We start from the raw sequence: 26,787 nt of genomic DNA on the forward strand, positions 1-26,787 counted from the left end.
TTTCTCCTCATTATGTTTTTTCAACTTCATCTGTAGGCTGCAGAGCGGCGTATTACGCTGTTGCCAGCCGAGTTGTTGTCTCCATCCTCTATACAGTATTTCCAAGACTGATCCAGCCTTCCTTAAAGTGCTGCAAATTACGCTGTTACGTGTACTCGCTGCCTGGTCTCCAACCTGTATGACAAAAGACATCTGGGTCGGTCGTCGAAATATTTTTGTTCAAAATGGAAACATCTCGGCAGTGTGTCCGGAAACAAGCTATTAACAGTGTGATGGAATATAAAATTGGTTACGGGTGTATTTGCTAGAAAGAACGAAAGAAGAGGTGTCATCGATTTAGGTAAAGCTTACTCTATCGACGGCGATACACACTGTTTTTACAAGAGAGTTAGGAGTTGTAAGGCTATTCTCTATTTTCACAACTAAACTGTCCGTTCTGTTAATGTAAATGCCGAAAGGGTTCCTGTGAAAAGAACGCGGTCGAATTCTTTCGACAATCTTGTCCTATCCGAGTTGTTTCGTCTCATGCAAGCGTGTAACGTGACGCGTCAGGCGTGTAACCAATTTATTGGTGGTCAAAAACATTCATCAAGAAATTAAAGAGTAAATAAACATATTCTAAATGTATGAGTGATTTCTGTGTTAACCTAGTGTTGTCGCAATGTTAGTGCTATTTGAAACTTGTAACATTTTTTATTCTTATTGCTTTGATGAGCAATTACAGTAAAGAAAACATTGTAGCTGCACACAGCACCTGTTAGAGCTGATATTCAGAATGGGGAGACGGCGCTCTTGTTCAGCGTAGCTCGAATCCCTGTCCGACAAACCATAATTAGGTTTACCGTGGATATCGTAAGACATCGCTGTTGAATCCCTTCTCCAATCTTGTTTTATCCGAGCTTGTGTTATTTTGCTAATGATCTTGGGTTGTCAATGAGAGGCTGAACCCAAATATTTCATCCTCTGATCTGCTTCCCGCATTGTTAGCAGATGTGATGCTTCAGTTTTAACTTTGACTGCATGAAACCAACTCATGTTTTATTGCTTCAAATAATGGAAATTGTTGCGTTACATATGTATCGAATCTACTCGTATTAGTGATGTGATAGTTTACTATTCAGAAGCGTAACCACTCAAGAAACAGAAAATTAAATGAATCTCTTCTGTAAGCAGAGAAAATGACCGTTCGACTATCCTCTTCCTTTTCCATTAAGTATTGCCATTCTCAGCCATATTCTTCCATGATTAGAAAGTTCAACACGAAATTAATCATTTGTACTCAACACTTCAAGTAACAGCTTATTAATTTAAAATTATGGTAGAATTTACTGTTTTGTGAAAGTGCAGTTGATAGTTGTATTGTTTATTGCATTAGTGTTCTAGTAGCTAACGTTTTGGAACCAAGATGAACCGATCTGGGAATTTGCTTATCACAGACTCATTACATTGAATTAGTGACAAACGTGTAGTAATTGTCTCCGGTTGGGTAACTGCCATTAGAAACTGACAAGTCAATGTAAATCGAGCGATCGATGAGCTGAAGTGAGCTTTTCAACGAGGGTGATTGAATTTAAAATGCTACAAGTAAATTATAAATGCTAAAAGCTATACTATCGATTTGGCAGTTCCCAGGAGTTGTTTCGACAAACGACCAACGTTGACAACCTGTTGTTGCAACACGGGAAAGAGTAGGTGCCCCACTGTCGACTTGCACCGTGTTGGAGCAGTTGTAAGAAGTTCGCCGAGCGCCACTTTCAGGTAAGGAAGATACTGTAAGAAAATAAGGATGAAGTAGCTCACTTTGGAGCAAAAATGCGAGTGGCGCAGAAGGTTTTGATTACACGTGACGTCTGCGAAGACGCTCCGCGCCCGTGGCAGGCACACCGCATAACGGAGAACTCAATCATTGCCATAGCGAAAGAACTTGTGGTGGAAAACGAGAGTATTGATGTAAACGAAACAGCCACTATTTTGAATGTTAGTATTTGTTCAGCGCACGATCTTGTCCGTCTTCTTTACTCCTGTCAGAAACACCTACGAAAACGGGTACTATATATAAAGAATATGAAATACACATCGGCAAATCAACCAATTTATAAAAAAGAAATTAAAAAAGGACGATATAAAGCACTGCACAAAACACGTATACATACTCAAATAATTATGCGGTATACAGTATTTATAAAAGTTGTGACCAGCATTCCTTACACCTTGTGCGCGAATCCTGACAAAAGGCGGCACTTAATGAGATGACTAGAAGTTGGTTCCTTCCCACATTCGCACAGTGAGTGTATATTGCACGATGTCCCATTTCCTGAGGTTGTACTTAGATACTGAAACGCCCGTGCGCAGTATGCGTAAGGAGTTAGACGTACACCGCGCCTCTTTATGGCAAGGTGGCCATTCTTCTTCAATTTTGAATGTTCCGGGTGATCAAGAGACATAGCTTGCCATACGCAAAACCAGGTTTATTTTCGTTCTGACTGAAGTGGAACAGAAAGTAAGAAACTCTTCGTGGACTTAAACTAGCTGATGGTGGCGGATCATCATGAAAGGGAAGTGCCAAGATATACAAACCTTTTGCGCCTCTATATTAGCAACTACTTCTCGTCAGATACCAGCCAGAGCCATATTTGCAAGTGGACACCATTTCTCAAGACATTGCTCTTTATGTGCTGCGATTCAACAAGGTATGCACAAGGCGGATGACATATCAGTTGACTAATGAAATAAGAGATAGTCGCTTCGATGCCTATGAGGAACTTCTGTGTCGTTTCCACGCCGGAAGTAGTGGTTTTCTTCAGAGATGAAATCTGGGGGCAACCTGAAACGAAAAGAACAAGCAAGGAATAGCACGTTGACTCTTCGATGAGGTGGTGAAAGCCACGGTGCACGTGTGGCTGCATTTGAATCAGTATTGTGTGTAATCAACATTTCTTCATAAATAATAGGCGGTCATCAGCCATTGAATAACTCGAAATTGTAGGAAATGAAAGAAAAAAAGCGAAAATAATCCATAGCAAACAAAACAGCCAAGACGAATGGCATTGTCGGCTACTCCCAAGGGGAAGGTTGAACCGCGTAATAGGAAAGAAGTTTTTTGGCCCCGTATAACTGCCCATTTACTTAATAGATATGGGAGACGTGTGTCTTGTGTATAGTTCTTGTTTGTGGCTGAATGTAATGGATGTGTGTTCGGTGATGGTGGTGGTGGTGGTCGTTGCGATGGTGACAGAAAGAAGAGGGCGTAACCCAGTGCCGGCACGTAGCCTACTACTCTACTCGAATACCACTAAAGGGGCCGCCAAGCTTAAAGAAGCCATCCGATAGACGAATCACCACCAACAGTATCACACGTCCTCACTTCGAGACACTGTGGCAAGGTTTGGAATTTAATCAAAGACACTTCAGCAAAGACGGGTGATCAGGGACTTGATGCCACCTCATCTCCTCTCCATACCCGCCAAATACATGCACTAGAAATTTCATCCGCCACTAGGATTCGAATCGCGTTACCTCAGCGTTGAGCGCCACAACGAAGGCGGGCATTGGTGAGGTCGGCCGCGGAAGCAGGTCCCTTCGCAGCTACAAAAAGTCGTGGGATACTTCCTAATATCTTGTCGGACTTATTTCGACCAGCGTACTACAGCAACTCGACGTAGCATGGACTCAACAATTCGTTGGAAATCGCCTGCAGAAATAATGACCCATGCTGCCTCTGCAGCTGTCCGTAATTGCGAAATTGTTTCCGATGCAGGATTTTGAGCGAGAACTGTCCTCTTAATTACGTCCCTTAGACGTCCGACGGGATTAATGTCGAGCGATCTGGTTGGCCAAATCATTCACTCGGATCGTCCAGAACGTTCTTGAAACCAATCGCGAACAGTTGTGGCCCAATGACATGGTGCATTTTCACATACCAAAGTTACAGCGTTGAATGGCGGCACATGGTCTCCATGTAGCTGAACACAATCATTTCCAGTCAATAATCGATTCAGTTGGACCAATGGATCTAGACCATTCCATTTACATACTCCTTATGGAGCCACCGCTAGCTTGCACAGTATCTTGTCGACAAATTGGGTCCATGGCAACGTGCGTGTGTTCTGCGCCACACTCAAACCATACCGTCAGCTCCTACCAACAGAAATCTGACCAGGCCACAGTATTTCAGTCTTCTACGGTCATACCGATATGGCCACGAGCCCAGGAGAGGCACTGCAGGCGATGTCGTGCTGTTAGCAAAGCCACACGCGTCGGTCGTCTGCTGCCATAGCCCATTAACACCAAGTTTCGCCCCGCTGTCATAATGGGTCCAACATTGACTTCTCCTGTTACTTCATGATTGTCTGTCAGCAGGGACAACCCATCAGTAGTTAAGTGAAGACCGTCGGCCCGTGCACTGTCCGTGGTGATGCCTGAAATTCGGTATTATCGACTCAATCTTAACGCTCTGGATCTGGGAATAGTGAATTTCCTAACGATTTCCGCAGTAGAATGTCCAGTGGGTCTTCTAGTCGTCTCCTGATACTGCAGAAGGATACGACGCCATAGAGGACGGACGCTGCCCCAGCTTCCTGAAGACCGACCGCCTACCTCGGCAGTGCGACGCCCCACAGAGGCGGCGGCGGCCGTGCCGTTAGGCACACGCTGTTGCGCCCATTCTCATTCAGATGGAGGCTGCGTAATTGGTCGCGCCTCTGGCGCTGCGCCGTCTCGCGGGAACCGCACGCAGGCATCGCAGAGACCGCAAATGCAGAACGACTGCGACTCTGCGGTGTTCAGCCTGGATCTATACGCTGCTAACCTACAGACAGCCCGATGACGATGACGATGACTGTATGCAATTTGACAGGAGATCCAATCTGGGGAAGTTCGGCCGCCAACACATTCGACAGCTTACAAATCGATGAAGAAAGATAAAAGGATAATGAGGACAAAGCAATACCCAGTTCCCGAGCCGAGAAAATCTCCGACCCAGGCGGGAATCGCATCCGTGTCCACTGAATGGAAATCAGACGCCCAAACTGTGTGTTATGTTAACCATTTGTTTTCGAGAACAAACAAGATATCTGGGAATACTGGCACTTGCTTAATACGCTTACGATTGTGAAAGTTGACATCCTAATCGAATGAAGCGAAAATACCCAAGATCGAAAGTTGTGTTGTAACAATAAACCACTGTGAATATCATCTCTAAATAGTATCTCACATTTACTAAGTGATTCTATGATGAAGCACGTGGATCTTTTTTTAACTTGTCTGACACCTCTACTAATCCGACCCGGTAAGGATTCCAAACTGGCAAAAGAATACTGTAGAATCAATCGCCCTTGTTTCAGAAAAGGGTCTTTTAGCGAGTATATTTTATCAGGATTTTTCCAGTGGATTATCAAACATATGCTTTTCCTGCAAAGGCACTGTTTGACAAAAAAGTGAAGCATCCAGAAAACATTTTCGGAAGTCAGTTTAACTTCGTAAACGTACACACCGTCGGCGGATAGGAAGATGACGAGGGGTGGCGTTGTCTGTCTAGTTCAGTTAGTTAGCTAGTCACATATTCGACAGATCACATGAACGATTCTTTTATCGAAGTGTTGTGGAACGACTCAGTTTACAGGATATGTGTATACGATTAGTGTTAAAATCAGCGAACACATTATGATTTTATTCCTACTCACGCAACTACAATTAATTTTTTGTATTACTACCAGTTTTTACGTAGAATTTTTTCAGTGGAGTGAGAGGAGTCGTCCGTGAGAAATAATTTTAAACTGAACTTAAAACTTGCTTCGCTGCGTGTCACACATTTTATGTTTTTGGCCAAATGATCAAAAGTTTTTATTACTATATATTGAACTCTTCTCAGCCACTGACAACTTTAACATTGGATAATAAAGGACATTTTACGTTGTAGTGTTGTAGGTATGTACATCACTGCTCTTCTCAAATTGTGGTGGATTATTTATGAGAAATTTCACTAGCGAAAATATATACTGTAAAGGCGCAGTTGAAATGCCTAGGCCCTTACAGAGGTTACCTACATGACGTCCGTGGGTGAACACCACGTATTATTCTTACTGCTTGCTTTTGTGCAATCAGTACCTTCTCCCTCAGTACCTACTGCCGAAGTGATGAGCTACCCTAGAAAATTACTCCGTACGACATTATTGAGTGGAAATATGCAACAAATATCAAGAGGTTTATATTTTTGGTTTCGAGATCGGCAATTATATGAAGATTAAAAATGGCTGAACTTAATTGTTTGAGAAACGCAGCTCCAGTTCATGTTTTCACCTCTATGTACTACTAGAAACTTGGAGCATACTTCCTGACTCCTGCTCATGTGTTACGTCAATTGCTAGTATCACTGTTTATGTTTTACAGAGCTGAATGTAGTGTTTTTTCTCAGTATTTAGGGAGAGTCCATTTTGAGAGAACCACTTAACAGTTCTTTGGAAATAACCATTTACTTCCGTTGCTTTCTTTCTAATGGGATTTATTATTGCACTAGTATCGTTCTGCAGAAAGTCATTCACATTTATAAGAAATAGGTGTGGACCCAAACTTGAACGCTGTGGGGGACTCTCTTTATAATTTCAACTCAGTCGCCAAAATTTTCTGCCTTTCCTACATGGTATGAACTATTCAGAACAACTTTTTGCATTCTGTTTGTCCAGTATGATTCAAACCAGCTGTGTGTGCCGGCTGGAGTGGCCGAGCGGTTCTAGGCACTACAGTCTGGAACCGCGCGACCGCTACGGTCGCAGGTTCGAATCCTGCATCGGGCAGGTATGTGTGTGATGTTCTTAGGTTAGTTAGGTTTAAGTAGTTCTAAGTTCTAGGGGACTGATGACCACAGCAGTTAAGTCCCATGGTGCTCAGAGCCATTTTGAACCAGCTGTGTGTAAAGCCACCGATTCCTAAAAATTCTGTGTTTTTCTAAGAGAGTATCATGATCTACACAATCGAAGGCCTTTGATAGGTCACAAATAATACCACCTGGCGATATATCATCATTTAAGCTTGTACTATTTGATGAGTGAATGTATAAATAGCATTCTCAGTCCAGCAACCTTTCCGGAATACCATCTGTGGCATGGTAAGTAAATTGTTTCCACTCCAGTGTGCGACTGTTCTTGAGTATATTATTTTTGGAATATTTCGGAAAAAGATGTTAGTATGGAAACTGGACAATAATTGTTTGTCTGTCTTGTCAGCAGTTCAGGCGTGTACATAAACGGGTGTCGAATGATCACTGTGTCAGAGTACATAGACATGGGGTTTGTCCATCCTTCACTTCTAGCAAGACCATATAGCAAGTCAATTCATCAGTGTCTGCAAACGATTCTCACAGATGCTACTCAGTGACATGGTGTTGTGTCGTACTAATACAGTCGTGATCTCCGAATTGTTCCTCTGCTGTACGGTTGATGATTACGATGATGATGATTTCGATGATGATGATGATGATGATGATGACGGCGGGGAGCTCAACAGCGCGGTTATCAGCGCCCGTACAAATTCAAATGGTTCAAACTTTTCTCAATCCAAACTCGCCACAATAACGAATTATGATAAAATGATGACAACAAAAACACCCAGTCATCTCGAGGCATTTGCTGCTGATTCTGTAATGTACGGGAAGGTGTCGGAGATGATGACTTAGCCAGAATTTCTACTTTGTGTGATGCTGGCAGCTAACTCTTAATGTAGAAACATGTAAGTTAATGAGGATTGGAAGCACATCATTATTAGTGTCCTCCTTGACACAATCACGTTGTTTAAATATCTGGGCCTATCGTTGCAAAGCGATATGAAATGGAACAAGCATGTGAGGATTAGGAAAGCGGAGTGATCGACTTCGGTTTATTGGAAAAATTTTCGAGGAGTGTGGTTAATCTGCATATAGGAAGCGAGTGCGAATTATTGAGTTCTGCTCGAGTGTTTGAGATCCGCACAGGTCAGACTAAAGGAAAACGTCGTAGAAATTCAGAGGCGGGCTGCTAGATTTGTTACCGGCAGATACGAACAACGGGCAAGTGTTACGGAGATGCTTCGGGAACTCAAATGGGAGTCACTGGAGGGACGCCAACGATCTTTTCGAGAGAAACTATGGGGAAAGTTTAGAGAACCGGCCTTTGAAGCTGACTGCAGAACGATCCTGCTGAAACCAACGCGTAAAGACCACGAAGATAAGATACGGGAAATTAATACAGACAGCCGTTTTTCCCAAGCTCTATTCGCGAATGGAACAGGAAGGGAACTGACTATTGGTGGTACAGAGTACCCTCCGTCAAGCGCCGTACGGTGGCTTGAGGAGTGCCGGCCGCGGTGGCCGTGCTGTTCTGGCGCTGCAGTCCGGAACCGCGGGACTGCTACGGTCGCAGGTTCGAATCCTGCCTCGGGCATGGGTGTGTGTGATGTCCTTAGGTTGGTTAGGTTTAAGTAGTTCTAAGTTCTAGGGGACTTATGACCTCAGATGTTAAGTCCCATAGTGCTCAGAGCCATTTTTGGCTTGAGGAGTATTTATTTAGATGCAGATGTGGAAATGACGTCTGAATTTCTTGTAACGTACCCTTACGAAACTGTAATTTTAGTCATCAGTGCTTTCTGAATCAAACCATTATAAAACGCGTCTCTCTTATTTGTATTTTCGTTGTCTTTTCTATTAATCCTAGCAGACAAGGTTCCAAGATTGATGAGCGATAATCAAGAATCCTTCGAATGCACCATTCACAGTCCCTTCAAAAAAGTACGGTCCAAACAGTCGTTGTGATGTCATCGCTGCCCTTACCATTTCTAACTCGACTGTGTAATGAGGATTCTCTTTGGCCCAAACGACTATATTTATAGCACGTGAGCTGCGATAAATCGCAGATTCATCAGAAAGCATAGCCTGGGCTCAGTTTAATGCGTTTAACAAAGCACGGCGTGCTAAAACGCGCTCGTTCCATTTACGGACGTCGGTCTAAAAGGTCTGATCTTAAGGTCTTCCTTCAAGTGACTTCGGTTTGTTGTTCTGAATTCCGAAACACGTTTCATAAGACATTGTCCAGTCGAAGTAGAACCTGCTTCCAATCTGCGCCCTCTCTTTAACACTGCCAAAAGCAAAATCACTTCTTCCCCAACCCAGAAGTGTTGCCTTTCGTGGAGGAGCCTTATTAAATCTACCGTGCAATTCTCTCATATGTCTGCCCTGTGTGTTGTTCGTGCACTCACTCACTTGTCACAAAGTGTTCCTCAATAGCGTAATTATGACCACTCACATCTGCCGTGGCTACAAATTAAAACTCGACTGTGACTCCGAAAACATGTAACATGAATTTTAATAGTCGATAAGAAGCAATATAGTTTCCAAGCTGCATAATAGGTTTTACTACACAAGTGTTACCGGGGTATGGTGACTTCTGGCCCATCCTGTATAACGACTCCACAGTAATCATTGGAAATATTTGACTTTCAGTCTGTATTTTAAGATTCACAGTGTGTTTCTCCTCGGGGCAATGCCTAACAACTTGCAGGTAAACTGGTTAACGACAATTATGTTTCATAAAATTATATTTTTCTTGAAGTTGTTCATTCGTACCTGATTTGCGGAAAGAGAATTTCGGGTTAAAAGGTACGTTATATTTCATAATGTAACACTGCAATGGAACTACTTAGTAGTAGGAGATACCGTACAGGGTTAACTGGATAAGGATATGGGGAAAAGAGGCCTCAAGGTATTAAGTACAACTGAAAACGTGAATCAAGATAGATGACTGGATGGGTATGTGAACCCCATTGTTTACTGGTACAGCATTTGTCTTAAGCACTGAGCTACTTCGTTGGATTCAGTTTTGACTCCATCTATTGAAATCGCTGAATTCTGCTGTGGCTGGTATGTGGACTCCCTGAAACAGAGATTATCTTGAGCTGTGTCACATCTGAATGAAATCAGGAACTGTTGAAAACTTGGAGGTATGTGCGACCTCATACGCTGGAGCTGGAAAAAATTACCTTTCACAGAAGTTCTCCAACAGCCCCCATGCGGATTTCTCAGTGGCTGCACAGCCTCATTACACATGTAACATAGCCAGGTAGGTCGTCTGCAGTCGGTCGCACACAATAGCATCTGCATATCGTTTCCAATTCGCTTGTTACTTGAGAGTACGGATTTCTATGCGTGATGTGCTTTATAATGGCTGTCAGAAAGACTATTACCCAACGAGAGTTATGCAAAATCAGCGGGTGTGGTGTGGAAGGCAGTATGAGCTGATCTGTTAGCACGCAACACCGCGAGGTTTCGCTGGTAGCGCATGCTGGTTTCCGAGCGTAAACACGAATGGAGTCACGAGAGCAAGAGACAGGGAGCCCAAAGTGCAGAACGAGTCGGGCGCTCACAAAGGACAGATGGTCACCGTTCCAGCGACAAAGTAGCGGACAAGTACTCCACTACAACGTGATACTTTGTCGCACACAATCGGCTGATCAGCCCGCTATTGAATTACCGGTGTAGGGAGGGGGGTGCGCTGTGCGCTGCACCCACCCATTCTGGTTTAATGACGGATAAACGCCACGGGAGCTACGCTCCTGCGAATTCGGTGCCTCTCTGGTCCAGCGTACGGCCACCAGGCGTGGTCACCCTCTAACCGTTACCCTCAACAACCCCCCCCCCACCCCACCCCCTCGCGTCAACCATTGCCAGAACTGCCGGCCACTGCGCATGTCCACGTAATGCGACCGTAATGGCCTAATATGGCGGTAATTGTACAGCGACGTCTACGTGGGAGGTCGTGGCCCGAGGACGCAATGAGAGAACTAATCTGGTTGAGCAGAGGAGGATTGCTGGGTGCGTGAGGGGTGTGCGGGGGGTGGGGACGGGGAGGGGAGGAAGGGAGGGTAGAGAACTGTGCCATTGTGGGTGAGCGTACGTCCTGCCCGCCCTTCTGTTTCTGAAAAAGGACCGCTGAGCAGAAGTTAAGCTGCCTCCTGTTCTCTGCTATTGACCTGCTTTCTTGTCGTGTATTAAAACGTGGCTGCCGTTCGGTCGAAAGTGTGTGTGTGTGTGTGTGTGTGTGTGTGTGTGTGTGTGTGGGGAGGGGGAACGAGCTCCCTTTTGTCCTTCACAATGATGCAGGTCGCGCTGCACAGAAAGCCTAGAGCTTTCGCGATGAGCGCATTGCTGCTTCATTAAGTGGAAATTTGAATGCCGACTTAACGCAGGTAAAAAGCCTTCCCTCGATTGTTGCTGTTGCAATATCTTCTATTGGCCACGTTGCTGGCTGGAGGAACGGGCCGAGGGTGAATAATTAACAGACCCTTTTCCGCATTGCTCCGGTATTAAAATCTGTGAGACGCCAACGATATGCTTGTTCTCAATGGATAGTGTTTTCCCAGATAACTGACAAAAGTATGACTTATCGTGGACATGAAAAATACATCTGTCTTTCATTCGTTGGAATTAAACATGAAGCGTGATACTGGGAAAATAATAAAGATTTATATGGTCAGTACGAGAATGCAGTTTTGGTAAATCTGTCCATAATTTGAGAATCAATAAAGACTTCCTTAAGTATCTGGTCGCTTTCAGTTTAACGCCCTTTAAAATATTGATTCTACGCCAGAAACAATACCAATCAGTTGTACAAGATAATTTTGCACAAAAAGATAACTTCAGTCTCACTCAGGAACATAATGTGTACTATATTGTGTAAAGCGCAGCACAAAAACAAATTTAATACTCAGGAAAAGTATCATAAGTGGATACTACCAGCAATTTGGATCGAAAAGAAAGAAGTTTCTGTTAAGAGGACAACGTAGAGGGTACGACGGCCTGCTCATAGGGGTAAGGACTGGATGTGGAAACACGGGCCACCTAGTAACTTTCATGTAGTGTGACTTACGAAAACAAGCGGCTTCAAAACTGTTCCCTCCAAATACGGAGATAGAATCTGTGGACGAAGTCATCCATCGGAAAGAATGCGGTTCTGGCTGCGAAGAATTTGCGTATAGTCATTTGCCTGCCCATTTTGACAATAAATTGAACTAAATATTTACTTGTATATCTTCCTGATGACATTATATTCAGCAGAAACTGCACATGACTCGGTAACTTCGATTGTTTATAGCTGCATTTTTTCATCGCTACTTCAAATTTCATATTTGAACATGAAATTTGGCTATTATATTGACGTCGACCAAGTTTTCGTCAACAAAGAGCATCGTTGGACAGCAAGTGACTGTAGCTACAGACACAATAATAAGTAAGAAAGGATCAAAATAAAATACAAAGCTTATATATTTGTTTGAATTGTTGTCTGCTTAGTTTTCTCTTTCAGGGCGATAGCGAAATTTTGCTCCGTGGTAGTTCTGTAAGGTTCCAAGTTAGCCCGAAAGATATATTTCAAAAGAATTTCACCATTCAAAATGTTAAATTAAAGCTAACGCATTGTAGTGAGAGACGCTTAAGAGAAAATTATGACTTTGAAGCAATTCAGATAACTGCTCTCGTTACTTGTTGCTGTCAAAAGGTGCTTTAGTAACTTAACCCAGCTTTCTTTTACAAGAATGAGCTTGCTGTTCTGGAGCCGTAGGGTGTCGGAATTACCAATGAAAATTGCAGCGCTGTCTTGGAATCCACAAATAATGCATCTGTCCTTTCGGAATGCTAAATATAGAACTGAATAACAGAGAAGACGGCTGTCTAGGAATGCTGCAATCGGCTTGCCACTTCTTAACTGGGTAAACATACTTCAGAGTTCCTGCTACAGGGTATTAACTTGTAATCTCCCCAGCCAAATGCGATAGGTCTAGCTTCTCTCTTTCCTGTTGGTAGCTATAATACCATCTGTTTATAAGCACGTATTCAATTAACTGATTTTTGTTGTATGTTAATATTTCCATACTGGAGGAATATGCTAAACTGCACTGTTTACGTGTCTTGCACAAGACGTGATTGCATTTTTTAAAAGAATGCAGTTAATCTTTAGGGAGACAATAAATTAAATACATTTTATTCTCGCATTAATGTAAGTGGTTTCAGCGATGAACGCATCCTTTTGTAAAATGGTGTTCTTACAGCTATGAACGGTCGCAGGTTCGAATCCTGCCTCGGGCATGGGTGTGTGTGATGTCCTTAGGTTAGTTAGATTTAAGTAGTTCTGAGTTCTAGGGGACTGAAGACCTCAGAAGTTAAGTCCCATAGTGCTTAGACCCATTTGAATCTTTTTGTTTCGTTCTTTGTTGACTCGTGTTGCCGGTATTTTCCTATTTGTCATAGTCTGACGTTATCTGCCAGATACTGCTGTAGTTCGTCGGACAATATTTTATCTGTTAATATGGTCTTGTGTTGTAATCGTCATCAGCCCTCATTATTTGGAAAACATTATTTTGAAGAAGACTCCAGCTTTAGTTTCTGACACATTTCCAGACGATGTGATTCCATATGCTACATATCTGCAGCTTCAGAGCTCTGAACATCGTCGTCTGCCTTGTAGATACGACGAATAACTTTTAATTAGCATTATAAAAAGTCATTAAGAATTTCTTAAATATTTCTCCCATCTCCCATCACTTCTGTATTTCACATTTCATCCAATTTCCAGCTACAAAACTTAAATACCGTTCTACGTTTAGTTCTAGCATCATTATTTTTTCTTTTTGCATAGTGTTAGAGCATAAATCGTTTGTCCGTCTCTCAAATGCTGGGAATTGTAATAATGTGAACTACACATGCTGAAGACCTTAGGCTATCTATTTCTCATCTCGGCAACTCGGAAAAAGGGATCGAAGACCATTAGTTCTGCTACCGTTTTGGTATCCTGAGCTATTTCGCGTCCTTGAAGTTATAGAATAACGTTTTGTTTCAATTTTTGTAAATGTATGTCTACGAATTAGTCTGAATTAAATCTCGATAAACGGTATTAAAATTAGTTACTCTGTTGAAGGTGGTGGTCTGTCATAACCAACTACCTCTACATCATTACTGCGCAAAAAACACTTAAGTGTTTGGCAGAGGTTCCCCAGAACCACTTCCAGAGCATCTGTCGACTGTTCCGCTTTCGAATAGCACGTGAGAAAAATGTACCCTTAACTCTTTCTGTGTCAACTCAGATGCTCTTAATGTATTACGATAGTCATTTCACATTATGTAGGTGGGAGTAAAAAAATAGTTTTACATGTTCGGGACCAAAAGGCATCGTCGCAATGGAAAACGACTTTGTTTCAATATTGCCAACGCAGCTCGCTTGTCATATCCGTTACACTCTTTTCCGTATTTTACGGTAACACACAACGGGCTGTCTTTCTTTGAACTTTTCTGATGTCGTCTGTCAATCACATCTGTTAAGGATCCAATATCACGCAATAGTACTCGTGAAGAGAACGGACGAATTAGTGTAGGCAGTCTCTTTAGTAGCTTTACTAAATCTTCTAAGGTTTTTACCAATAAATCGTTCAATACTGAAGTTCCTGCACTACATCGTTCGTATCAACACAGGCGCTGCAATGTCATATTTATCTGCCGATACGGAGCAGCGAATTTTCAGTTAAATTAGTCCTCCCCATATATGGGAATTACACAATGTGGAAGTACGAGTACAGGTTGTGACACTGGAACGACGACGTGTGGAAGTTTTTAAATGAACACAGTGCGATTTGACTGTATTGTTGTTTAATTAATTATGACCCAAGTGTCGGCACTTTCAGGTGACTCCAAGCTCAATATTATCTATAAATTAAGAAAAATATTCGCTCCCCACAAAACATCAGATGCAAAATCATAATCTTGTAAAGAGATCAGTAAATAAAAGATAATAACTTCGCACGAAATGTCAGATGATTTCCCACGAAATGCCAGATGTAAAATCAGTATCTATTATTTACTGATCTTTTTACAAGATTATGATTTTACATCTGATATTTCGTGGAAAGCGAATATTTTTCTTAATTTATGGCCAATTTTGAGTTTGATGTCCTACAACATATGTTAATGACATAAACTCAATCACTTGCAAATGGCATAAAAGTCGACACCAGGGTCGTAACTAAATAAATAACGATACAGTGATATGGTGATGTGTTCATTTAATAATCATTGTATGAGTTGTTCAGCAACATCAAAAAGCTGTGGAAGTTTGTGTCCGGCTGCGAGTCGTGCACGAATAGCCAAAGCTAATAATATGTCCGCTAACGTAAAGTGGGCAAATCGAGGTTCAGGTCCTGATACAGGACAAATTTTCATTGTCGTCAGTCCCTTATAAATTTGATACATTTCATGTAATAAATGTTTCACCTTCCCCACATTATTTTCTTTTTCGTGGTTCTAATGTAAGTTTTTCGTAATTGTGGTCCCTAAGTATAGCACCGTTTCCAGCGAGTAGGTACGTTGTTTAAATCACTCATCGACAGCTTTTGATCATATGACGACTTCAGTAGAAAGGAAACGACGGCATCATCCGCAAGAAAATCTAAGAGGGCTGCTCAAATTGTTTGCTACAGATTGATTCAAATCGTTCAAATAGCTCCGAGCACTATGGGACTTAACATCTGAGGTCATCAGTCCCCTAGAACTTAGAACTACTAAAACCTAACTAACCTAAGGACATGACACACATCCATGCCCGAGGCAGGATTCGAACCTGTGGCCGTAGCAGCAGCACGGTTCCGGACCAGAGCCTCTAGAACTGTTCGGCCACAGCGGGGGGAGTAAAACACTTCCTTGGCCACTCCTGTTATCACATAGCTTTCACTGGATGACTTCGCTTCAGATACTATAAACTTCACACGTCTGACAAGGAATCAAGAGCCCTGTTGCACAACTGAGACCAGCGATCTCGAAACTTCGAAAGTTTTTGAATGAAGCTCTCGAGTATGATCTAATTACAGAACGCAGAGTGCGTCGTGATAACCTCATGCACTTACTGTTTTAAAGTGTACAGTGAGTAGTTACCGTAAACACACAGCAGAGATGAATTTTGCCACGCTGTCAGCCTAATGGAAGCCTTTCGATTTCATCTCACCTCAGCGGCTTGCTTGTCACGTTCGTAGTATATTTACTCAGGTGTTTTCCGTTTTGGCACCAGAACCTCTCCACGGCAGAAAAAAAACCCAGTGGTCACTGTGAATCGAGTTCGCTAAGTCCAGTATAAGTTACTGACAACTACATTTACTAGGTCCTATACAACGCGGTCCTAAATTGTATATCAGAAATGCAACTACAGGTAGAGGGGACCGAAATACGCAGATGTCGTATAGGAATGTGTGTGCGGTAATGCTGCCTTGATCCGGTAGACAGCGCTGATGAGTGCGACGTATAAAAGCGCTTCGATAGCTGGATTCATAATTTCCCGCACGGATGTCGAGCAGCATGCATCGTTTCACCAATGCAGAACTGGACGACATGCGTTTCATGTATGCGGCTGCACAAGGAAATGGATTATCTGCGCAAAGGATATATAGGGAGCGAATCAGCCAGATCGCCGAACATTCCAGCGTCTTCATCGGGAGTTACGCACGAGTGGATTGTTTTCATGGTTCCAGGCGTGGAACTCGTTGGGTCTTGCCCACTCGTCTCGTATAGGGTGCCTAACGGATGCTGCGTTCTCGGAATGCTATACAACAATTCAAGCAAATAACATTAGTAATTTTGTTCCTGTAAAGCAGATTGACAATACTTAACCTCAATGTACAAAGGTGTCGCAAGCGATGGGCGACGTGCAACATAAATCCGAATCCTTACTATACACAATGTTCAAACAAGCAATGGATATGGGCCGCACGGGGTAGCCGCGCCGTCTCAGGCGGCTTGCACGGTCCGCGCAGCTCCCCCCGTCGGAGGTGCGAGTCCTTCCTCGGGCATGGGTGCGTGTGTTGTCCTTAGCGTAAGTTAGTTTCAGTTAGCTTAAGTAGTGCGTAAGCTTAGGGACCGATGACCGAAGCAGTTTGGTCCCATAAGACCTTACCACAAATTTTAATTTCAGAAATGGATATGGCTCACTAAAATCCGGCCGAGGCTGTCAGGAGCGGCGATTACATTCACTTCTTGCAGGTGTCGCTCCTTTCATGATGCGGTCCTAAACAGCACACCACTGGCCGACGTCGTTTCGCCACCTTCTCTGATCTTGAGTTCCTCATCTTCATTCCGGCGCTTGTGATTACGCCAGAATAGAACTAGCATTGGAAGATATCTCAGAATTCATTCAATGGAAGAAAGTATATTAAAGACAGTAGAGGATAATCCTTGGAGAAGCTCTAGAGCTGTAGAACGTGCCCTAGGTGTGAGCCATCAAAATTTGAGGACTTCACATGAAGAGGAAATGCATACTAGCAATTTACAGAGTGTCCAAGCAATGATCCCTGACGTTTATCTTCCACGTCTCAGCTTTGCTCGTTGGTATCTACAGCAGATTGCAGCCAATAAAACATTCCCTGCAGATGTTTTATTTACTGATTAAGCTACTTGTACGCTGTTGGGTACGTAGGTCATCTGCAGTTCTCACCTGCCGGATCATGGTAATCCACATAGCACAATACACACGTCTACCAAAAATGGTTTTCCATTAATTTGTGGGAAGGCATTGTGCACAGTAACTGAGTAGAACGGTACATCCTACCTAGACGTTTAACTGGCCACACATACATAATCTTCCTACAGGAGGCCTTATCCGAACTTCTGGGCGATGTTCCCCCAGCTGTCCACAGACGAATGTGGTTCCAGCACGATGGAGTCCTAGTCCACTTCAGTCGAAACGTCAGGAATCGTCTGGACCCTGTCTACTACTAGTAGTGGATAGGACGGGGCGGTCCAGTTCTCTGGCCACCGCGTTCTCCCGATTCAACCTGCTTGGATTTTTCCTAGTGGAGTCGTACGAAAAGCCTGGTGCACGAGGGTCCTGTCTCATCTGAAGATGTAGTTGTCCGCGCTTATCTGTTGCTGCTGGACATGTGACCTACATGCGTGACGTCTTTTCTAATGTACGCCGATCCATGCGCCGCCGCTGTGAATCGTGTATCGCTGCTGGTGGCCGCTCTTTCGAGCACCTCTTGTAAACTATTAATAAATTTCTGATGTCACTTCTCTTTACATACCTTTCAAGTTCCCTGTGATTCATACTGCTGTACACGCTAGCTCTGTAATTTCACTAGCGCACACACATTCCTATACGAAATCTATTACACTACTGGTCATTAAAATTGCTACACCACGAAGGTGACGTGCTACAGACGCAGAATTTAACCGACAGGAAGAATGTTGCTGTGATATGGAAATGACTAGCTTATCAGAGCATTCAAACAAGGTTGGCGCCGGTGGCGACACCTACAACGTGCTGACATAAGGTAAGTTTCCAACCGCAGTTGACCGGCGTTGCCTGGTGAAACGTTGTTGTGATGCCTCGTGTAAGGAGGAGAAATGTGTACCATCACGTTTCCGACTTTGATAAAGATGGGATTGTAGCCTATCGCGATTGCGGTTTATCGTATCGCAACACTGCTGCTCGTGTTGGTCGAGATCCAATGACTGTTAGCAGAATATGGAATCGATGGGTTCAGGAGGATAATACGGAACGCCGTGCTGGATCCCAACGGCCTCGTATCACTAGCAATCGAGGTGACAGGCATCTTATCCGCATGGCTGTAACGGATCGTGCAGCCACGTCTCGATCCCTGAGTCAACAGTTGGCGACGTTTGCAAGACAACAACCATCTGCACGAACAGTTCGACGATGTTTGCAGCAGCATGGACTATGAGCTCGGAGACCATGGCTGCGGTTATCCTTGACGCTGCATCACAGACAGGAGCGCCTGCGATGGTGTACTCAACGACGAACCTGGGTGCACGAATGGCAAAACGTCAGTTTTTCGGATGAATCCAGGTTCTGTTTACAGCATCATGATAGTTACACCCGTGTTTGGCGACATCGCGGTGAACGCACATTGGAAGCGTGTATTCGTCATCGCCATACTGGCGTATCACCCGGCGTGATGGTATGGGGTACCATTGGTTACACGTCACGGTCACCTCTTGTTCGCATTGACGACACTTTGAACAGTGGACGTCACACTTCAGATGTGTTACGACCCGTGGTTCTACCCTTCATTCGATCCCTGCGAAACCCTACATTTCAGCATTATAATGCACGACCGCATGTTGCAGGTCCTGTACAGGCCTTTCTGGGTACAGAAATTGTTCGACTGCTGCCCTGGCCAGCACGTTCTCCAGATCTCTCACCAATTGAAAACGTCTGGTCAATGGTGGCCGAGCAACTGGCTCGTCACAATACACCAGTCACTACTCTTGATGAACTGTGCTATCGTGTTGAAGGTGCGTGGGCAGCTGTACCTGTACACACCATCCAAGCTCTGTTTGAGTCAATGTCCAGGCATATCAGGGCCGTTATTAAGGCCAGAGGTGGTTGTTCTGGGTACTGATTTCTCAGGATCTATGCATTTCTTCTTGGTGCAGCATTTTTAATGGCCAGTAGTGTATTTAGACCCCCTATACCTGTCTTTGCTATTTTGAGGTATAGTTGTGGAGGCCAGAGGCCGTTCCCTGGCCTCGGGGATGAAAGCATCCTGTTGCCCTCTGGAGATCGGGATATGAAGTCGGATTACTACTGTATGTCACGTTGAGCGCTCCCACTTTATGTTGCAGAGACGGACTGTGGCCGCGCGGAGAGCGGCTCGACGACTTCCGGAGACCTGGACGCGGCAGAGGCGGACGCCGAGGAGGCCAAGCCCCGCAAGGTGCGCCGCTCCAGGACCACCTTCACCACGTTCCAGCTGCACCAGCTGGAGCGCGCCTTCGAGAAGACGCAGTATCCGGACGTGTTCACCCGCGAGGAGCTCGCAATGCGACTCGACCTCAGCGAGGCGCGCGTCCAGGTGAGCGCTCTACATATTCCGTCACATACACCAGTCGGTGGGAAAATGTTCCTGCTTGATATTTCAGAGGTCTGTAATTTCATACTAGACAAAATAATTGAGATTAAAATTTCGTGACAAGATTTTGCCTTTGTTTGAATGATGTCCACCCCAAATCCTATACCATGCCAATGACACTGTCTCCCCTGTTTCTCGATAGTACAAAAAGTGCTGCTCTTCTTCGAACTTTCTTTGTATTTCGTTAATCCTATCTCGTAAGGATCCCAGATCGCGCAGCACTACTCCAAAACAGGAGGGACAAGCGGAGTGTAGCCAGTCTCTTTAGTAGATCTGTTGCATTTTCTAAGTGTTCTGTCAATAAAACGTAGTCTTCGGTTTACGTTCCCATAACTTTTTATATATGTTCTTTCCAATTTAAGTTGTTCGTAATTGTAATTCCTAGGTATTTCCTCATTATTTGATGCCCAGTCGCAGCCAGTGTCTGTAATTCCTTTGCGTCTGAAAAGGTGGCTCTGTAACTTAACATCTGAGGTCATCACTCCCCTAGAACTTAGAACTACTTAAACCTAACCAACCTAAGGACATCACACATACATCCATGCCCGAGGCAGGATTCGAACCTGCGACCGTAGTAGCGGTCACGCGGTTCCAGACTCAAGCGCCTAGAATCGCTCGGCAACACCGGCCGGCTCTGAAAATGTATCGGTGTTGTGCGGATAGCTTGGGGCGGGGGGGGGGGGGGGGGGGGGAGGGGAGAGTTGGGGGAGGGGAAATGGCCAGATCACAATCAAAATGCTGACGACCCATGACATTGCACAGACGCTTGGTAGTTAACACATAAGAATGGGATAGTGTCTGCTCATGAGGATGTCAGTCACAACTTCTGTCACATCGGTCTTTGCATTAGCGTGAACCTGAATTTCTGTTGCGGCTGTAGCTAACAAAGAAGCAGAATTTAAATGGTGAACAACAGCTGAAGTGACCACGCAGGTCATTTTTTATGCTTTAGTAGGTCTTATTTGCTTACGTAGAGAAATATCCTTTAGGTTTACTAGAGATTTCCGTAAACCTTATATGATGGCGACACGTCTGGAGTAAACTGGAGTTGCGTACACAGAAACAAGTGACATATATTATGTGACAGTACGAGACCATTTAGTTTGTCTGCAGAGGTCTTCTGTGTTCTAGTGGGGTACTGTTTGCGTTTAGAATTCAGAATTAGAAACCAAGAGAAGCTGAATGGCACAGCGAGCACATTTGGAAGACTTCACGGACATTGAAATACTTGAGGAGACATCGCAAGTAGCCCAATGTAGATGGGGTAGTGAAGTGGCACATGGCCTCATTGAAGGGTGGATTGTACATTACATACTTACGATGTTAAATTTGTTAATCTTAGGTACATTTATCTAGTAAAGAGTTCACGATAATGTTGTAAAATTTTAATGACTGATGAAGGAAGAGTCTCTCTCCATTAACCTATTTTTGTAGATAATTCGTTTGCATAATTTATTTTTTAGAGAATTTTTTGCAAGTTGTAAAATTTTTTACACATATTCCAGCTTTATTAATTCATAATTTCTACAGTACTAAACTGTACTTCTGCATCGTTGATGTTCATCGCAGTTTCTGTAAGTTGTGTAAATTTCACTGCTCTATGATGGTAAGTTCCCGAAAAAAAAAGGCATCTAATCATTAAAAAAATAAAATCTCAGGTATCTAGTTTTAAAGATGAACATAGTTTGTTAGTATCATGACAACGTCCCTGCACGATATCCTGGGTCACCTGCATTTTCATCATCCTCTCTGGCTCTCTTAGCATTCCTTGAGTGCATTCTTGCTTTCTTAGCTATCAAAGTCACTTCATAATCTGCTTCCTTCACAAGGATAGCAACCAATTCGGAACATGTCACGACCATATTTTCCCCAGGTTGTATGCCTAACTTTTGAAGCAGCCTAACTCTCCCCATATTTCCATCATTACATAAAGAACTGCATCATAAACACCCAAATTCAATGCGTCTTTAGCCACAAATACTGTCTTAGGAATTCTAGACCACAAGACAGTGTTAAATGATTTATGTGGCTTCTGGAAGGACAAGGAACAAGTGAATGTAGCGCGCGAACAGGGCAGCCAAGTGTGAGCACGAAATATTTTCAGAAATCAGCAAATAAGGTTTTTGAAGTTCCAGAAGTTGACAGAAGGCAAAAGGGGAACGTGGAAACATGTGCTGACCTTAAAGTAATTGAATATTTAAAGCCTTTAATGGGTAAAATGCCCTTAGAAAACATACTTCCCTAGTAAAATACACTCCAAGGAATGTTTATGAGCAAAATTTTTTTTAAATATTTTGCCCCATACGAAGGTACAATCTCCCGTTTAAGGTTGTGGAGGGTATTTTAGGCACGAGAAAACATTCGGCGGAAATCTGGAAAAAGGGTCCACGTGCTAAAATATAGCGGCGGAATCTTTGTCCCTACTCATGTATCGGAAGATGTTGAACTTTTCGTAGTTGCATATCTTGCAGCGACTTCTACGTTACCTACATAGCCTTCCGAGAGTGTCCTCGACTTCTGGAGATTATATACATATACATATATATATATATATATATATATATATATATATATATATATATATATATATATATATGTATATGTATATGTATATGTATGTATATAATCAAAACGTCTTCGGTCCCGGGTTCGATCCCCGCCACTGCCTAAATTTTGACACATAATCAGCATTGGCGGCCGAAGACTTCCGGCATAAGAAGTCAGCCTCATTCTGCCAACGGCCTTGTCAAAGAGGGCGGAGGAGCGGATAGAGGTTCAGGGCACTCTCTTGTCCTAGGGGTGGGAAATTGCCCCTAAAGGCGGAAGAATCAGCAATGATCAACGACATGAGGATGCAGAAGGCATTGGAAACCACTGCATTAAAGACACGTAACGTGTATCCACAGGACATGTGGCCTGTAATTGAAGAAGTGTCATGATGATCTCTCCATTGGCAAAAGATTCCGGAATAGTCCCCCATTCGGATCTCCGGGAGGGGACTGCCAAGGGGGAGGTTACCATGAGAAAAAGATTGAATAATCAACGAAAGGATAACGTTCTTCGAGTCGGGGCGTGGAATGTCAGAAGCTTGAACGTGGTAGGGAAACTAGAAAATCTGAAAAGGGAAATGCAAAGGCTCAATCTAGATATAGTAGGAGTCAGTGAAGTGGAAGGAAGACAAGGATTTCTGGTCAGATGAGTATCGGGTAATATCAACAGCAGCAGAAAATGGTATAACAGGTGTAGGATTCGTTACGAATAGGAAGGTAGGGCAGAGGGTGTGTTACTGTGAACAGTTCAGTGACCAGGTTGTTCTAATCAGTATCGACAGCAGACCAACACCGACAACGATGGTTCAGGTATACATGCCGACGTCGCAAGCTGAAGATGAACAGATGGAGAAAGTGTATGAGGATAATGCAGTATGTAAAGGGCGACGAAAATCCAATACGCATGGGCGACTGGAATGCAGTTGTAGGCGAAGTAGAAGAAAAGGTTACAGGAGAATATGGGCTTGGGACAAGAAATGAAAGAGGAGAAAGACTAATTGAGTTCTGTAACAAGTTTCAGCTAGTAATAGCGAATACCCTGTTCAAGAATCACAAGAGGAGGAGGTATACTTGGAAAAGGCCGGGAGATACGGGAAGATCTCAATTAGATTACATCATGGCCAGACAGAGATTCCGAAATCAGATACTGGATTGTAAGGCGTACCCAGGAGCAGATATAGACTCAGATCACAATAAAGTAGTGATGAAGAGTAGGCTGAAGTTCAAGACGTTAGTCAGGAAGAATCAATACGCAAAGAAGTGGGATACGGAAGTACTAAGGAATGACGAGATACGTTTGAAGTTCTCTAACACTATAGATACAGCAATAAGGAATAGCGCAGTAGGCAGTACTGTTGAAGAGTAATGGACATCTCTAAAAAGGGCCATCACAGAAGTTGGGAAGGAAAACATAGGTACAAAGAAGATAGCTGCGAAGAAACCATGGGTAACAGAAGAAATGCTTCAGTTGATTGATGAAAGGAGGAAGTACAAACATGTTCCGGGAAAATCAGGAATACAGAAATACAAATCACTGAGGAATGAAATAAATAGGAAGTGGAGGGAAGCTAAGACGAAATGGCTGCAGGAAAAATGTGAAGACATCGAAAAAGATATGATTGTCGGAAGGACAGACTCAGCATACAGGAAAGTCAAAACAACCTTTGGTGACATTAAAAGCAACGGTGGTAACATAAAGAGTGCAACGGGAATTCCACTGTTAAATGCAGAGGAGAGAGCAGATAGGTGGAAAGAATACATTGAAAGCCTCTATGAGGGTGAAGATTTGACTGATGTGATAGAAGAAGAAACAGGAGTCGATTTAGAAGAGATAGGGGATCGAGTATTAGAATCGGAATTTAAAAGAGCTTTGGAGGACTTACGGTCAAATAAGGCAGAAGGGATAGATAACATTCCATCAGAATTTCTAAAATCATTGGGGGAAGTGGCAACAAAACGACTATTCACGTTGGTGTGTAGAATATATGAGTCTGGCGATATACCATCTGACTTTCGGAAAAGCATCATCCACACAATCCCGAAGGCGGCAAGAGCTGACAAGTGCGAGCATTATCGCACAATCAGCTTAACAGCACATGCATCGAAGGTGCTTACAAGAATAATATACAGAAGAATGGAAAAGAAAATTGAAAATGCGCTAGGTGACGATCAGTTTGGCTTTAGGAAAAGTAAAGGGACGAGAGAGACAATTCTGACGTTACGGCTAGTAATGAAAGCAAGGCTAATGAAAAATCAAGACACTTTCATAGGATTTGTCGACCTGGAAAAAGCGTTCGACAATATAAAATGGTGCAAGCTGTTCGAGATTCTGAAAAAAGTAGGGGTAAGCTATAGGGAGAGACGGGTCGTATACAATATGTACAACAACCAAAAGGGAATAATAAGAGTGGACGATCAAGAACGGAGTGCTCGTATTAAGAAGGGTGTAAGACAAGGCTGTAGCCTCTCGCCCCTACTCTTCAATCTGTACATCGAGGAAGCAATGATGGAAATAAAAGAAAGGTTCAGGTGTGGAATTAAAATACAAGGTGAAAGGATATCAATGATACGATTCACTGATGACATTGCTATCCTGAGTGAAAGTGAAGAATTAAATGATCTGCTGAACGGAATGAACAGTCTAATGAGTACACAGTACGGTTTGAGAGTAAATCGGAGAAAGACGAAGGTAATGAGAAGTAGTAGAAATGAGAACAGCGAGAAACTTAACATCAGGATTGATGGTCACGAAGTCAATGAAGTTAAGGAATTCTGCTACCTAGGCAGTAAAATAACCAATGACGGACGGAGCAAGGAGGACATCAAAAGCAGACTCGCTATGGCAAAAAAGGCATTTCTGGCCAAGAGAAGTCTACTAATATCAAATACCGGCCTTAATTTGAGTAAGAAATTTCTGAGGATGTACGTCTGGAGTACAGCATTGTATGGTAGTGAAACATGGACTGTGGGAAAACCGGAACAGAAGAGAATCGAAGCATTTGAGATGTGGTGCTATAGACGAATGTTGAAAATTAGGTGGACTGATAAGGTAAGGAATGAGGAGGTTCTACGCAGAATCGGAGAGGAAAGAAATATGTGGAAAACACTGATAAGGAGAAGGGACAGGATAATAGGACATCTGCTAGGACATGAGGGAATGACTTCCATGATACTAGAGGGAGCGGTATAGGGCAAAAACTGTAGAGGAAGACAGACATTGGAATACGGCAAGCAAATAATTGAGGACGTAGGTTGCAAGTGCTACTCTGAGATGAAGAGGTTAGCACAGGAAAGGAATACGTGGCGGGCCGCATCAGATCAGTCAGTATACTGATGACAAAAAAAAAAAAAGAGCTCGACAGGCCGTCGAGCCTGTTGTTGTTGGACTGCGTAACAAATTACTGAATAAAAATTGGGACTTCTTACGGGCGCTGATGACCACGCAGTAGAGCGCCCCACAAGCCAATCATCATCATCATCATCATCATCATCATCAGCGCCATTATTCTCGTCTGGGGCCAACATTATCCTAGGCGCATATATATCACTGTATGAATCATCAAAGGCATTATAACAGATGTGTAGTCTGTAAGGATAAAATTCTACAGGGATGTGGACCTGGGTTTCCTCCGAGGACGACAATGTTCATCCACAAACTGAGTCCTACCCTCCATATTTGATTCCTAATGAGTGGACGTTTTGCTGAAGTACGCTGCATTGGGCCAAGCAAGCTATTCCATCCATTGCTTATTCCCCTTAGTCTGAGCACATGGGGCTCTGCTGGCCGTAAAAATGTGAGGGACCTCAAACGACACAATATTCATCTCCACTGCGGCACCTTTATCTTGAGGATTAACAACCACATACGCAAATGTTGTCGAATAATCTGTCCACTGTTTTCCATCGCCAGCAGTGCTTTTAGCGATCTCTGTTATTTACAGTTTGAACAGTTACCTAGGGATGTATGCATATTTAAACACGAATGTAAATTTCATTCACTAATTTGGTTGCAGAATCATAGATTAACGAATAATGTAGGCAGTGACCAATGAAATATCGCACGAATCTATAGATGTAGGGAAAAAATTTTCGCCGACCGATTGTGATGCTATTGCCACTATTGACCAATGAAAGAGACTATCTATATTCACACGGGCGCATATAATAACGGACAGCATTCAGGCGTGAAGAGGCGTGTTAATTTTAGCGCGAAATTGCCCGCCTCCATTCATAAAGCGTTATGGTGTCCCCGGGCAAAATGTGATAGGGGCACTTGCGCCACGCGAACCGATTTGCGTACAATAGATTTCACGAG

General features: G+C 43.4%; 1 protein-coding gene across 1 annotated transcript in view; it reads left to right on the top strand.

Annotated features, from left to right (window-relative positions):
* LOC126484814 (retinal homeobox protein Rx2-like) overlaps window positions 1–26,787 on the top strand; it is a 229,865-nt gene that overhangs the window by 146,036 nt on the left and 57,042 nt on the right. The window contains exons 4-5 of the mRNA XM_050108411.1: window positions 18,678–18,709; window positions 19,639–19,866. Of these exons, the coding sequence (XP_049964368.1) occupies window positions 18,678–18,709; window positions 19,639–19,866 (260 nt within the window). The remainder of the gene's footprint in view (window positions 1–18,677; window positions 18,710–19,638; window positions 19,867–26,787) is intronic.

Source organism: Schistocerca serialis, chromosome 6, assembly GCF_023864345.2.
Source record: "Schistocerca serialis cubense isolate TAMUIC-IGC-003099 chromosome 6, iqSchSeri2.2, whole genome shotgun sequence".
Taxonomy (NCBI): Eukaryota; Metazoa; Arthropoda; class Insecta; order Orthoptera; family Acrididae; genus Schistocerca; species Schistocerca serialis.